This window comes from Tachyglossus aculeatus, chromosome 11 (genome assembly GCF_015852505.1).
Source record: "Tachyglossus aculeatus isolate mTacAcu1 chromosome 11, mTacAcu1.pri, whole genome shotgun sequence".
Classification (NCBI taxonomy): Eukaryota; Metazoa; Chordata; class Mammalia; order Monotremata; family Tachyglossidae; genus Tachyglossus; species Tachyglossus aculeatus.
The window spans coordinates 55,544,145-55,559,927 of NC_052076.1; the positions used below are offsets into that span (position 1 = coordinate 55,544,145).

General features: G+C 54.2%; 1 protein-coding gene and 1 non-coding gene across 2 annotated transcripts in view; one reads left to right on the plus strand and one right to left on the minus strand.

Moving 5' to 3' along the window:
• Positions 1-255: 255 nt before the first annotated feature.
• LOC119935385 lies at positions 256-392 on the plus strand. The gene has a single exon (XR_005453270.1). It is a non-coding gene; the product is annotated as a small nucleolar RNA SNORA7 (small nucleolar RNA).
• Positions 393-7,302: 6,910 nt separating this feature from the next.
• The window catches only part of MMP15 (matrix metallopeptidase 15), a 37,495-nt gene continuing 29,014 nt past the window's right edge, over positions 7,303-15,783 (minus strand). Inside the window, exons 6-10 of the mRNA XM_038754635.1 lie at positions 15,464-15,708; positions 14,495-14,633; positions 11,728-11,878; positions 10,309-10,424; positions 7,303-8,901 (exon numbers count right to left, since the gene is read on the minus strand). Of these exons, the coding sequence (XP_038610563.1) occupies positions 8,390-8,901; positions 10,309-10,424; positions 11,728-11,878; positions 14,495-14,633; positions 15,464-15,708 (1,163 nt within the window). The 3' untranslated portion in view covers positions 7,303-8,389. The remainder of the gene's footprint in view (positions 8,902-10,308; positions 10,425-11,727; positions 11,879-14,494; positions 14,634-15,463; positions 15,709-15,783) is intronic.

Here is a 15,783-nt window from a genome sequence, read left to right on the forward strand (position 1 = left end):
TTTATTTTCAGTGTCCAGCCTCTCCCTTCAGCTGAGTTCTGTGGCTCAGATCCCACAAACAAACCCTCAGGGGCATCAGGTCTAGAGGTCTAGAGTTGAGAAATAGTTCCCTCAACTGCAAAATGGGGATTAAATACCTGTCTTCCCTCCTAAGACTGTGAACCCCACGCGGGACAGAGACTATGTACGACCTAATTAACTTGTACCTACCCCAGTGCTTAAAACAGGGTTTGACACATAGTAAGTACTTAACAGCACCCTCAGGGTCGCGCCTGGAGAGTTTCCAGTACTTTACCAGTCTCGATTACTGGAGGGAGAGTCAGGCAGAGGCCTATCTATTCCATTCCTAGCTTGGGCGGTGGCTAGCGAGTGGGAGGCAATCTGCTATAAGTCAAAACTCACCTGTGCTGGGCAGCAACAGCGTGGGGGAGAGTCGAGGGTGGAGACTCAATTTTACCGCGTGGAAGGAGGCGATGGTAAACCACTTCCGTATTTTTACCGAGAGCTCTATGGATACACTACCGGAATGCTGGCAGTTGGAGGTGGGCCATTCTGGGAGAGATGTGTCCATGGTGTCACTATGGGTCGGAGACAACTCGACGGCATAAGACAAGTGCTTAACAAATACAATGAAGAGAAAGGAAGAGGGAAAGAGGTGGGAGTGGGGCTTCAGAGGGGGACTTGGGAGGAGCAGCGGCTTTGGGAGATGGGACCCCAAATGGTCCCCTCCCCTGCAGATTGGCTGAGCACTGGGGCTACCTCTTCCCCTGGCTACCGTTTCTCCCTTCCGCTGACTTAGAGGGCCACGGATGGTCCTCAAAAATACCAGACCCCTTTTGGATGGCTCCCCAGCACATGACCTGACAGGGAACAGCCCAGCTGAATGCCAGGCTGTCTGGAAGAAAACCAGATGGACGGCTACAGTAGAACAGCCACTCAAGGCTGCCCTTTGTCAAGGCCCAGAATAGCAAAGGTGGCTAAAGGCCACCTTTGGGCCTGGAGACTTTGGGACTGGAGGCAATAATAACAATAATAATAATTGTGGTATTTGTCAAACGCTTACTATACGCCAAGCATTGTTCTAAGCACTGGAGTAGATACAAGGTAATCAGGATGGACAGAGTCCCTGTCCCACATGGAGCTCACAGTCTCAATCCCCATTTTACAGATGAGGTCACTGAGGCACAGAGGAGTTAAGTGACTTGCTCAAGGTCACACAGTAGACAAGGGGCGGAACCGGGATTAGATCCCATGACCTCTGACTCCAAGCCATTAGGCCATGATGACATACACCTTCTTCCTGAAGCCTATTTCCATGAGCACTGTGGGCGGGGACCATGACTTGTGACTCTTGTATCGTCCCCTCCCAAGCTCTCAGTATAGTGCTCTGCACGGTAAGTGCTCAACAGTAAGCGCTCAATAATCAATCAATCGTATTTATTGAGCACTTACTGTGTGCAGAGCACTGTACTAAGCGCTTGGGAAGTACAAGTTGGCAACATATAGAGACAGTCCCTACCCAACAGAGGGCTCACAGTCAATAAATATGATTGAATGAATAATCAATCATATTTATTGAGCGCTTACTATGTGCAGAGCACTGTACTAAGCGCTTGGGAAGTACAAGTTGGCAACATATAGAGACAGTCCCTACCCAACAGAGGGCTCACAGTCAATAAATATGATTGAATGAATAATCAATCATATTTATTGAGCGCTTACTATGTGCAGAGCACTGTACTAAGCGCTTGGGAAGTACAAGTTGGCAACATATAGAGACAGTCCCTACCCAACAGTGGGCTCACAGTCAGTAAATATGATTGAATGAATGAATTAATACCACGGATTGAATGATTTCTTTGTTGGCAGAAGAGAGAGAAGGGGAAAGGCGGAATGATGAAGGTGGAAGCCGTCAGAAGGCTGTTTATATTTCCTTTCCCCCTACTCTGTCCCCCACTATGGCATCTCCGGTCCTTGAGGGTAGGAATCATGCCTACCAACACTATTATATTGTACTCTCCCGAGGGCTTAGTATAGTGCTCTGCTTACAGGAAGCAGCCATCAATCAATGCTATATATTAAGTGCTTACAGTGTGCAGACCACTGTGCTCTGCATACAGGAAGCAACCATCAATCATTGTTGTATATTCAGTGCTTACAGTGTGCAGACCACTGTACTAAATGCTTGGTGGAAGGACAACAATCAATCAATATATATTGAGCACTTACTGTTTGCAAAGTACTGTTCTAAACGCTTGGGAGAGTATAATGCAACTGTCTATTAATCAGTGGTATTTATTGAGCACTTAATGCGTGCACAGCACTGTACTTAGCACTTGGGAGGATACAACAGGGTTAACAGACACATTCCCTGCCAACAACGAGCAGAGGAGCCTGTCCTCCGGGAATACCATCGATTCACTGATTGATTCTGGCCAGCTTTTAGGCGAACCAGGGCCGGAAAGAGGCAGGACAAGACTCTGACACCAGTTCTGTCTGCCTTCCCTTCTCCCGGCTCTGGTGGACAGGTTTCAAGAGAAGCAGCGTGGCCCAGTGGAAAGAGCGCGGGCTTGGGAGTTAGAGTTCATGGGTTCGAATCCTGCCTCCACCACTTGTGACCTTGGGCAAGCTGCTTAACTTCTCTGTGCCTCAGTTCCCTCATCTGTAAAATGGGGATTAAGACTGTGAGCCTCACATGGGACAACCTGATCGCCTTGTATCCCCCCCAGCGCTTAGAACAGTGCTTCGCACATAGTAAGCGCTTAACAAATACGATTATTATTATTATTATTATAAGCTGGATGGAGGAAAGAGGTTGCAGAAGCCTGAGCAATGTAGGTCATAAAAGGGCAACGCTTAGAACAGTGCTTTGCACATAGTAAGCGCTTAACAAATGCGATTATTATTATTATTATAGGCTGGATGGAGGAAAGAGGTTGCAGAAGCCTGAGCAATGTAGGTCATAAAAGGGACCAGGCCGAGTAGTGGCACTTCTTTCCGCATGCTCACCGGGGAAGGGCAGGGGAAGGCAAGACTGCCCTCTCTCCCTCTCGCATTCCCAGCTCTCCGATTCTGTTCCCATCACTCTAGTATGGCTGAAGCAGCGTGGCTCAGTGGAAAGAGCCCAGGCTTTGGAGTCAGAGGTCATGGGTTCAAATCCCAGCTCTGCCAATTGTCAGCTGTGTGACTTCAGGCAAGTCACTTAACTTCTCTGTGCCTCAGTTCCTCATCTGTAAAATGGGAATGAAGACTGTGAGCCCCACATGGGACAACTTGATCACCTTGTAACCTCCCCAGCGCTTAGAACAGTGCTTTGCACATAGTAAGCGCTTAATAAATGCTAGTAGTAGTCGTAGTCGTAGTAGTAGTAGTAGTAGTAGTAGTAGTAGTAGTAGTATTCACCCAGAGTCCAGACTGGCCCCATTTAATTCTTCTTCAATCTTCTGGGCCACCCGGGCCAGCATATGTGGCTACCTGGGATTCACCTGCACGGGCTTCGTTTTCTTTCTACATCACCCCTCTCCCCTAGGGGCCACAAAACAGTGGCCCCACCATCTTTCTGTCCTGGAGGAGCAAGTGGGATCCCACTCCCGATCCGACCGGCAGGGAGTGAAGTTGCTCCCGGTGAGGGAGGGACACCTGCAGCCCCCAATGTCTCCCGGAAGGCTGAGGGCTGGGGCATGGTGTCCTTGAGGGGGGCTTGCTCCTTGACCTTGGGATCCCTCTGATGTGGGAAGATATTCATTAATTCAATCGGATTTATTGAGCGCTTACTGTGTGCAGAGCACTGTACTAAGCGCTTGGGAAGTTCAAGTTGGCAACATTTAGAGACAGTCCCTACCCAACAGCGGGCTCACAGTCTAGAAGGTACGGCAGGAGGCTGGAAAGAGAGATGCAACAGTGATTCAATCGATCAATCAACAAGCAGCGTGGCTCAGTGGAAAGAGCCCGGGTTCGAATCGCGACTCTGCCACATGTCTGCAAGTCACTTCTTTGAGCCTCGGTTACCTCAACTGTAAAATGGGGATGCATACTGTGAGCCCCACGTGGGACAACCTGATCACCTTGTATCCCGCCCAGCGCTTTAACAGTGCTTTGCACATAGTAAGCCCTTAACAAATGCCATTATTATTATTATTATTAAGTAGTATTGAGTACTGGTGGTGGGCAGGACACCAGACTCTGTGCGTAGAGGAGAGAGTGAGGCCTGGGCAATGGCCAGCAAGCTCTAGTGCACACTAGCCCCACCCTGGCCTGCACCTGCAGGGTAGTAGTAATAGTAGAAGGAGTTGTAATGGTATTTATTAAGCACTCACTGTGTGCAGAGCACTGTACTAAGCACTTGGGAAAGAATACACAGGTAGGAATTAGACACGGTTCCTTGCCATCCAAGATGGCATAGTTTTCCCCTCCGCCCCAGTTCTCTCTTCCCAAGCCGGTGGCACCCAGACAGCTTGGGGAACGGGCCGAGCTGGGTTGGATAGGAGGGGCCTGACACGGCTCACCCAAGGCTTGTTTCCCTCCCAACGCTCCCTCCAGAAGCTGGCAGAAGAGGGGCTCTCCTTCTCTATCCCACGGCGAACAGAAAATCACCCCGGCTCTATCTTTTCTTCCCAGCCTCCTCCTCATCTCCACCCCACTGGGCTTGTGCCTCTGAACCTCAGGATTGGGCCCACGTTCCCTCTGGCCTGGGGACTTTTTCCCTGTATTATTTTTTCTGCATGGACTGTTTTTCAATCTTCATTAGAAAAAACAAACGTATAATTTTCAAGAATTAAATCAGAATTTTATTTGGGAGTTCTCTAGATGATCCAAAGCATGCTTGTAGTGCCCTGATATCAAAGCAACTGAAATATTTAATTCTCACTTGATTGAAGGGTCTAGGGCCCACACCAGTGTATGTTAGAAAGTCCCCCTAAACTGCAAGCTTGTTGTGGATAGGGAAAGTGTCTATCAACTCTTTTTTGGTAATCTGCCCAGAGCTTAGTTCAGTGCTTTGCACAAGGTAAGCGCTCAATAAGTATGATTGATTGATTGGGGGAGGGGGGGATGCTCCAGTTCTCTGGCCCTTCCCCACCACTCGTGCCTTCCTCCACTTCTCTCCCAGGCTGGGGGACAAGTTTAGCCCTTCTCATCTCCACAGGCCCGAGGCAGGAGAGGACAACTGCCTCCATTTCCCACTCAATCAATCAATCAATCGTATTTATTGAGCGCTTACTGTGTGCAGAGCACTGTACTAAGCGCTTGGGAAGTACAAGTTGGCAACATAGCAGGGCCCACGTGTCAGTCCAACAGAGAGGGCCGAGGATTCGCAGCACTCGATTCCCATCTCCCCCCACCCCACGTCCCCCCCCCGCCTGGTGACAAACCACTCCGAGCCGCTCTGACGCCGTATGTACAATTTAATAAGCGCGGATTATTTACAGAAATGTACACAGGGGCCTCTTAAGCCTTCCGGCGCTAGGGCCGTAGAGGATGCCGGGGACACCTCGGCACCTAGGAGGTCAAAGGAGAGGCTCCATGCTCTCCAGAGGGGTGGAAAGACCTCATCCTGTCCACTTCTGCCTCAGGCCGGGAGCCGGAAAAAGGCCAGTGGTTGAGAGGGGGAGGTGGCCCTGGCTGAGAAGCTTTCACGTCTTAACATTTCTGCTTAAAATCCCCGCTGCGGGTTACCCCTAAGGTTCGCTTTTACTCCTCACCGGGACGTGGCTCTCCCGGTCTGCCGTCCGGAATCGTATTTCAATCAATCAATCGTATTTATTGAGCGCTTACTATGTGCAGAGCACTGTACTAAGCCCGTCCGGAAGCCCGTACTGAGTGGATTCACCGTTCCCCTCAGCCGCTGGAGACACTTGTTTGTTTCAGAAAGGGAAGGGGGAGGGGAAGGGAGGAAATAGATGAGAAGAGGCTCTCCGGGCCGGATGGACCCCAGGGGCCTCTCCTCCATCTGCCTCCTTCCTCGGCCAGAGCACACCAGGGCCAGGCCGCAGCAGGGGCTGCCCTGCCCCCTTTGGGGGATGAAATGGGAAGAGACAGAGGAGTGCACCTCAAGATTTCCAGCCTGATTTTCCCACATGGGGGGCAGGAGGAACTGAGAACGCTCCCCTTCCCCTCCCCAGTTCCCAAAGGGGAACAGGAAGCAAGTGAGATGATGTAAGCCCCAGGCTATATTCTCTATCCCGAGGCCCAGCAGCCCCCAAGGCAGGCTGCCAGCCCCCATCTGGCCTGAGCCTCCCTGAGGGAAACTGAGGGAGGTCAGCGCCTGGAACCCCCCAGGGTCCTGACCCCCTCGCCACCCTTAATCTTGCTACCCTCTGGTCCGCCAAGCCTTGCCCTGTCCTCCCTCTTCCCAGCTGTTTCAGTCTTGGTTCCCGTCTTCCCATCCCTTGTGTGGTCCCCAAATCAGAAGCAGAACGTGGGGGATCCGGACAGGCAGAGGGCCCAGAGCATCCCACTCGGCTCAGTTCAGGCCCTGAGGTGGGGCTGGGGGTGCCGGCACAGGAGATTTAAGAGCTGCCGAGAAAGGAGTCGTGTTCTGCCCGGGGCTGGGGGTGGCCATCAGCCCGAATTCCTCCTTCCCACGGCTCCCTGGCGGGTGGCCAAATCTCGAGCCAGCTGCTTCTGCCGAGACTCTAGGCTGAGATGAAAAACCTGACCAGAAGCAGGAGGCTGGACCAGATGACCTCACCGAGTCCCTTCCAGCTCTAGGATCGTTATTCTAACCCTGCTTTTGGCCAGTTTGCTCCCTGGTCTCCTAACACTGTGCCTTCCCTCCGTCTTTATTTTTTTTTCCAAACGTATTTAGCACCGTTCCTCCACAGGGCTCAGGGTGGTGGGCGCTTAGGACCTCTGGATGATGCAGCTCGTACAACTTGTGGAGGAGCCCCAGGGGCTCATATAACACATGCACGGTGGACTCGTGAGGACAATGTAGCCCGAGATTTGTCCCAGGAGCGATAGCAGGGGTTGATTGGCGAAAACCATCCTGGAGTGGGAGGGGAGGACGCTGCTAAAGTCCACAAGACTATAAGCTCTTTGAGGGCAGGGATGGCGTTACCAACTCTATTATACTGTAATAATAATAATTAATGATTTTGGTATTTGTTAAGCGCTTACTACGTGCCACGCGCTGTTCTAAGCGCTGGGGGAGATACAAGGTAATCGGGTTGTCCCACGTGGGGCTCCCAGTCTTCACCCCCGTTTTCCAGATGAGGTAACTGAGGCCCAGAGAAGTGAAGCGACTTGCCCAAAGTCACACAGCTGCTAAGTGGCGGAGCCGGGATTAGAACCCACGACTGCCGACTCCCAAGCCCGGGCTCTTTCCACTGAGCCACGCTGCTACTGTACTCTCCCATGTGCTTAGGACAGTGTTTGGCCCACGGTAAGTAAGGGTACAATATGCCCAGCGCTTAGAACAGTGCTTTGCACATAGTAAGCGCTTAATAAATGCCATCATTATTATTATTACTCCATAAATACCACTGATAGATTGATGAATATAGCCCTATTGGAGCTTGGTCTGGTTTCTGGACTGAGAGGGCAGGGAAGAGGAGTCACTGGAGGGCGAGGACAGCAGCTGGATGAGGAAGGTTGGGATTGAGTGACCGCCCACGCCCGGGTCAGTGGGGGGCCTGCCCCTCGCCCTCTCTTTGGGCAGGGATTTGCACTCTCCCGGAGCAGAGTGAGCTCGGCCCCTTGGCTCGCTAAGGATCTTGGCGCTCCAGGATCCTGGGGGGATATTTGGCCTCACCCCTGCCAGGCTGTGGAGAAGCTCTGGTTTGCCTGCCCCCGCCAGCCTTTTCTCCAGGACAGAGCCGCCCTCTGTGATGGAGGGGGCCGGGGTCGCCCGCTCCCTGCCCTTGCCATCATCGGCATCATCTCCAACTGATCCAGACGTGGGAAACCCCAAGGCGCACGTGACGAGGGGATGAGGGAGGCCCCAGAGGAGGCCAGAGGGAGAGGCTGCCACCCCCGTTCGACAACACCGAGGGGGACGTCCCGGATGAGCGCACGCAGATCGTTGTGCAAAAAAAAAAAAAATGTTTTTTAAATCTCAGTATAAATAGACTATAGGGTGGGGGGAAGAGGGCAAGGTTTCTCTGGATTTCGGTTAGCACCAGCGCTTGGTAGTAGGAAGGGCGGGAGCAACGCTCTTAAATACACCCGGCAGCATGCCTTCCGGCGCCGAGGCCCGGCTGCGGGGTGCTGGGAAACAAGAGGCGCCCGCCCGGCCCGCGGGAGTCAGAGCCGGGACCACCCCGTCCGGAGCGGGCCCGGGCCGAGCCGGGCCACGTGGGCGGGGAGCGTCGCCTTGGATCTGCGGGATGAGACCGCCGTCTAGCTCTAGGGGTTAGCACCATGTGGAGGGGAGGGGGGCCGGGGTCGGAGGTCACACCCAGTCCTGCAGGGACCGCTTGCAGTAGAGCAGCACCCGGGGAGCCCCCTTTCGCTGCATCTGGATGATGACGTAGATGAGGCCCAGGATGCAGAGCAGCAACAGCAGGGGCACCAGAACCACGATCACGTTCATGGTCCGCGTGTACTCATCCATCCGCACCACCACTCGGTGGTCTCCGTCGCCCCCGTCCTTCTCCGGCTCTTCCTCCACCTCCACCTCGTTCTCCTCCTCCCTCTCCTCCTCCTCCTCCTCCTCCTCCTCTCCCGGGATCGGGTCGCCGGCGTCCCGGCCCTCCCCTTCCCCCTCGCCGTCGTCGCCGCCGCCGTCGGGGTTGAAGGGCGGGCGGTGCGGGTCGGGCCAGCGGCGCCCACCGTCGGGGTCCGCCGCCGCCTCGTGGCAGCCCATGAAGTCTCGCAGGATGGACTTGGGGTAGCCGGGTTCCATCTTGAGCCGCTCGTTGTCAAATTTCCAGTACTTCGTGCCTTTGTAGAAGTAGGTGTGGGCTGCGAGGGGACAAGGGCGGGGGGAGAGAACCAGAGGAGCGTGAGGATCGGGACAGGCTCCAGGGACGGGCAAGCAGGCAGGCGGAGGACGTGCTCTGCTAGGGCGGCCATCTCTGGCCTTGGGGACTTCCAGTCGGGACAGAAGAGGGGTGAGTCCTCTCCAGCTCAACGGGCAGCAGTTCACACCCCATCCCCCCGGCACAAAGCCCCCTGGACAGGACTGCCCGGCCCCTAAAAGTGGCCAACTGTGATGGCAGCATGACCTAGTTGAATGAACCCGGGCCTGGGGTCAGAGGACCTAGATATTAATCCTGGCTCCACCACTTGTCTGCTGGCTGGCCTTGGGCAAGTTGACTTCGCTTCCTCTGTGCCTCGGCTCCTCTACGTGTCTGCTGTGTGACCTTGGGCCGGTCACTGCTCTGTACCTCAGTCACCTCATCTATAAAATGAGGATTAAGACTGTGAGCTCCATGTGGGACAGGAACTGCGTCCAACCTGATTAACTTGTATCTACCCCTAGAACAGTGCTTGGCACGTAGTATTCTCATCTATAAAATAGGGGTTCAGTACCTGTTCTCCCTCCCATTTAGATCGCAAGCCCCATGTGGGACAGGAACTGTGCCTAACTTGATTATCACCATCATCATCATCATCATCAATCGTATTTATTGAGCGCTTACTGTGTGCAGAGCACTGTACTAAGCGCTTGGGAAGTACAAGTTGGCAACATATAGAGACAGTCCCTACCCAACAGTGGGCTCACAGTCTAAAAGGGGATTATCTTGCATCTGTCCCAGTGTTTTTAGTACAGTGCTTTGCACATAGCAAGCGCTTAACAAATATGATCATCATCATCATTATTATTATTATTGTGGCTCAAAGAGGCACAAAAGGGGTCTGGAGCCTGGCAGGGAAGCAGCATTCCCAGTTTCTAATAATAATAAATAGTGGTATCTGTTAAGCGCTGGGGTAGGTGCAAGATAATCAGGTCCTACGTGGGGCTCACAATCTAAGTAGGGGGGAGCACAGACAGTGAATCCCCGTTTTGTAGATGAGGAAACCGAAGCATGGAGAAGTTACGTGACTTGCCCAAGGTCACCCAGCAGACTGGTGGAGGAACTGGGATTAGAACCCAGGTCCTCTGAGTCCCAGAACCGTGGTCTTTCCACCAGGCCACATAGCTTCTATTATCTCTGCCCTTTTTGTTGGCACACGGGACCGTGGGCTGGTTCTCGGGGTTGGGGCCTCTCCAGCTGCGCTCTGCGGGAGAAAGTGCCAGACTGTCTCCAGTGGAGTGTGGGACTAATGAAAACACTAAGGCCTGGGAGTTGGGGGAGGAAGGGAGGCGCCCAGAAGCAGCGCCCTGGCCTCCCTGCAGTGCGTTGGGAGATGGAGGGGCTTGGGTACCTGCATCTGGGCTCAGGAAGGCGCCTTTCGGGGACAACGGGACCCCCTTCCAGACGCTGATGGGCTTCGGGTAGCCAGGGTCCACTGAGTGAGTCTCCTCATTGAAGCGCCAGTACCTGCGGGTAGAATGCCCATACCATTAAGCGTGCCCTCTGCCCCCCATCACCAGCCCAACCTCCCCTGGAGTCTCAGGACTGCAGACGGGGACGGGTGGCGTGTGGGTCCTAGGCTGGGAGAGCCCCCCTAGCAGAAGCCCCCTAAAAATCCCAGCTTTCACTCCAGACTCCCTGGGGAAGAGGAATGCAGACGGTCAGAGGAGAGAGGGGTGTCCTTTCCCCTGGCCACTGTGGCCAGGTAATAATGATTGTACCTGTTAAGCGCTTACTACGTGCCAAGCACTGTTCTAAGCACTGGGGTAGATACAAGTTAGGTTGGACGCAGTTCCTGTCCCACGTGGAGCTCACAGTCTTAATCCTCATTTTATAGATGAGGTAACTGAGGTACAGAGCAGTGACCGGCCCAAGGTCACACAGCAGACATGTAGAGGAGCCGGGATTAGAACCCGTGCCCTAACCACTAAGCCATGCTGCTTCTCAGGTGGCCAGACGTTCCGGGAGGTGGAGCAGAAAGCGTCAGATGCCAGACTCCCTATTCATTCATTCATTCAATCGTATTTATTGAGCGCTTACTGTGTGCAGAGCACTGTACTAAGCGCTTGGGAAGAAACTCTAGCTCCTTGCAGCTCCTCGCCTCCCCTCTCCCCGATCAGGAGACTGGCGTGGAGCCTTTTGGCTTCAGCTGCTCTTTCTCTTTCCTGTTCCTTGCCCCAGACCCTCAGGAAAGAAACAGGGTTGTGGGGTGGATGCCTAATTCCCAGGAGTCTCTCATCCCTCATCCTGGGAGCCCCTCACCCCCCCGGCCCAGCAGCGTGATCTAATGGATAGAGCATGCTGCTGAGAGTCAGAAGGAGTTGGGTTCTAATCCTGGCTCCGCCACTTGTCTGCTGTGTGGACTTGGGCAGGTCACGTCACTTCTCTGCGACTCAGTGACCTCCATCTGTAAAACGGGGATTAAGACTGTGAGCCCTTTGGGGGACGTGGACTGTGTCCGACTTTATTAGCTTGTATCTACCCCGGTGCTTAGGGCGGGACCTGGCACGTAGTAAGCGCTTAATTGGTACCGTAAGAAAGGAGCCCCTCAATTCCCCATCCCAGGAGACCCTAATTCCCCATCCCAAGAGCTTCTCACCCCCCCGATCCCAGGAGCCCCTCAGTGTCCTGCCCCCATCCCAAGAACCCCTCACCCCACCTTTCCTGAGAGTCTCTCCCTTCCACCTCTCACCACCCCCATCCTGAGAGCTTCTCAGTTACCTTCCCAAGGAATGCCACCCCTGCAATCCCGGAGCTCGCCCCCTCTTACCTGTCCTCCTGGAAGAAGAAGGTGTGCCCGGTGGGCTCCCACCAAATGGCAGTGTCAATGTGGTCGAAAGCCATGCCCACCCCATAGCTGGACAGTGGCTGCGGGTAGCCAGATTCCAGGTTGGCCTCGCGGAACAGCCAGTACCGATCCCCTGCACAGGGACCAAAGATGAGTGAGGCGGGCTCAGGCGGGTGGGCAATCTGAGCTGGGAGGCACCGGTGGCCCCCTGAGGCGGTGGGTTGGGGGGTAGCGGGAAGGTGTACATGAAGTTCACGGTCCCTACCTTGGAGAAGCTCGCAGTCCCAAGGGGACAGGACAGGAAGGGCAGGGGTGAGGAGGGGTTTTGGCAATGTCGGAGGGGGTCTCTGCTCTCATTCTTGACCAGACTGAAGGGTTTTGAAAAGAGGAAGATGCAGGGACTGTTGGGAAGCCAGGAGAGAGTGAGTCCTGGCATCCCGGAGAAGCAGCGTGGCTCAGTGGAAAGAGCCCGGGCTTTGGAGTCAGAGGTCACGGGTTCAAATCCCGGCTCCTCCAACTGTCAGCTGTGTGACTTTGGGCAAGTCACTTCACTTCTCTGTGCCTCAGTTACCTCATCTGGAAAATGGGGATTAAAAAACTGTGAGCCCCCCATGGGACAACCTGATCACCTTATAACCTCCCCAGAGCTTAGAATAGTGCTTTGCACACATAGTAAGCGCTTAACAAATACCATTATTATTATTATTATACCAGCTTAAGGAAATCCCTGATGCCCTTTCGGCCCCCTTCCTGGTCTTCCCACAGTTCACACCCTGCTCCATCTCACTCTCCAGGCGATGGAGCGAACGGGACCTGACCTCAGCTCCTTGACACCCTTCTCCAGAGCACTTAGTTCAGTGCTTGTACACAGTAAGCACTCAAAAAATATGATCGACTGACACATTGATTCTCCCTTCCTACTGGGGCTCCTAATGTTCGTCCCCCACTTTCCGACGGTACTCGTGTCTGTCAGGACTAGAGCAGCCTGGGTCCTCCTCTCTCTGCCAATCGGGGCAACCATACCCAGATCCACAAATCCTAACAATGACAATAATGAAAATTACTATGTGCCAAGCACGGCACTAGGTATACGGGGCCCCCAGTCTAAGTCACAGGCTCCAAGAAGACCCTGAAGAATCGGGTCACAATTCCCCGGGAAAGGGGAACCCCTCTCCTGAACCTGGAAATTCCTGTGGAATACTGAGGGCATCTGGTGAGGTTGTTTGGGGTTCGGCAGGGAAAGGGGAGGAGATCGTAAACTCGTCGTGGGCGGGGAACGTGTTCTGTTACATGGGTGAGTTGTGATATAATGGTATTTGTTAAGCACTTACTATATGCCAGGCACTGTACTAAGCACTGGGGTGAATACATGCAAATTGGGTTGGACATAGTCCCTGTCCCAAGTGGGGCTCACCGTCTCCATTCCCATCTTACAGATGAGGTAACTGAGGCACAAAGAAGTGTTGTGACACATATCAGACTAGTGGCAGAACTGGGATTAGAACCCATGACCTTCTGACTCCCAAGCCTGTGTTCTGCCTACTATGCCACCCTCCTTCCAAGCACTTGTACTCTCCCAAGCGCTTAGTACAGTGCCCTGCACATAGTAAATGCTCAATAAATATGATTGATTAACTGAAGCCAAAACGAGGCTCCAGCTCTGGGAGGGGGATGGGATCAGGGGAGGGGGTTGGCTGTTTTTAAGAGTACAGCTTCGTCCCGCACAACCAGCACCCACAGATCAGCAGAGCGATGCCTCCAGGTTTCTGGCGACTCTCTCTCTCCCTCCCTTCCCCATGGCCCTGTCCCTCTCTCTCTTCCGCTGACAGTAGCTTCCTTTACACTGACAGGTTGGAAATGATCTCATCAACCAGGTCATGATGGGAAAAACATGAGCGAGGACATGAGCGAGATAGCTCTTTCTCCATTCTGTGGGTGGTGGTGCATGGCCGTTCTTAGTTGGTGGAGCGATTTGTCTGGTTAATTCCGATAACGAACGAGACTCTGGCATGCTAACTGTTTCTTCCCTTCTCAAAAATCTCCAGTGGCTACCAATCAACGTACGCATCAGGCAAAAACTCCTCACTCTCGGCTTCAAGGCTGTCCATCACCTCGCCTCCTCCTACCTCACCTCCCTTCTTTCCTTCTCCCGCCCAGTCCGCACCCTCCGCTCCTCTGTCACTAACCTCCTCACCATTAGGCCTCGTTCTCGCCCGTCCCGCCGTCGACCCCTGGCCCATGTCCTCCTCCTGGGCTGGAATGCCCTCCCTCCGCACATCGGCCAAGCTAGCTCTCTTCCTCCCTTCAAAGCCCTACTGAGAGCTCACCTCCTCCAGGAGGTCTTCCCACACTGAGCCCCCTCCTTCCTCTCCCCCTCCTCCCCCTCGCCTTACCTTGTTCCCCTCCTCACAGCACCTGTATTTTTGTTTATACATATTTATTACTCTATTTTACTTGTACATAGTTACTACTCTATTTTATTTGGTTAATATATTTTGTTGTCTGTCTCCCCCTTCTAGACTGTGAGCCCGCTGTTGGGTAGGGACCGTCTCTATATGTTGCCAACTTATACTTCCCAAGTGCTTAGTACAGTGCTCTGCACACAGTAAGCGCTCAATAAATATGATTGAATGAATGAATGACTGGGCCGCTTCTTGGCTAGTCCTCTCCTCCACGGGCTCTTCCCCGCCCCCCAGCCCCTTTCTTTGTCCCCTGGCCCAGGAAGGCCCGGGCGGACCTCCCGCCTCACCTTTGAAGAAGACAAAGCGCCCATCGTGGCGCTCGTACGCAGCATTGATGTCGCTGGGCAGCCCCCGCCAGAAGTGTCCGATGGGCATTGGGTAGTTGTCCAGCACACGGTTGTGCCTGACCCTCCAGAACCAGCGGCCCTAGGAGAGAAGGGTGTGGGGCAACGTTGGACTCTTCCCTCCCCCTGTCCCCCACTGGCAGGGACCCTCTCTGCTGCTCCCCAGACCGGGCCCTCGTTTTTTAATGGCACTTGCTAAGTGCTTACTATGTGTCAAACACTGTTCTAAGCCCTGGGGTAGGTAAAAGTTAATTAGTTCAGACACAGCTGTACCTGGTGGAAGTTCGGCCGTGTGGGGGTTGGGGTGGGTGGGCAAAACTCCCATCCCCAAGGGGAGTGAGTAGCAGCTGGCTCGGGCTGGAGGCCCCCAGGCTCTGGGTCCCCATGGGGAGGTGCGTTAGAGCTGGGGGAAGGGCACAGGAAAGAGCTTGGAAAAAGGCTGACTGGAGAGGGTGGAGGCGGAGGGACGGGGAGGAGAACGGCAGACAGGAAAGCCAGCCGAGGTAGAACAAAGAAGGCAGGGACGGAGGAGGGAAGAGGCAGGGTGGGGTAAAGGAAAGAGGAGCAGAGGGAGGAAATGAGGACAGAAAAGACAGGAGACTCTAGGTATATATCTTTCAATTATATATATTAGAAATAACTTATGTACTCCTATCAGTGGTCGGAAGCTCATTATGGGCGGGGAACGTTCTGCTAATTCTGGTGTATTGTACTCTCTCAAGTGCTTAGTACAGTCCTCTGCATATAGTGAATGCTCAGTAAATTCCAAGGATGGATGGACTGATCTAGGGGAGGCAGAAGTCGAGGGGCAGTCGAGGTGAAGAGGTCAGAGGGACGGAGGATGGAGGGAGTGATGGGGGCTGCCAGAGGGAAGGGAAGCCCCAGGGTGGGGAGGGCGGGTGGCATTCTTACCTTGAAGACAAACATCTCCCCCCGCAGCATGGCCACGGTGTCAAAGCCTCCATCGCAGATGTTGGGGCCATACTGCTCGGGCCTGTCGGTGGCCCGGGGCCGGGCAGGAGGGCCCGGCTTTGGGGGCCGGTCCGGTTTTCCCTCGGGCGGCGGTGGCCTGGGCGGGCGGTGGTCCGGCCTGCCGGGACGCTGCACGGTGACTGTCGGGAGGGGCTGGGTGGGCTGGGGCTGGCCGTCCGGGGTTCCTGGGGATCCAAGGAGTTAGGGAGAGAGGGTGAGAAGACCCCACGAGAAGCTGAAGAGACCCCTGTCCCCGAAAG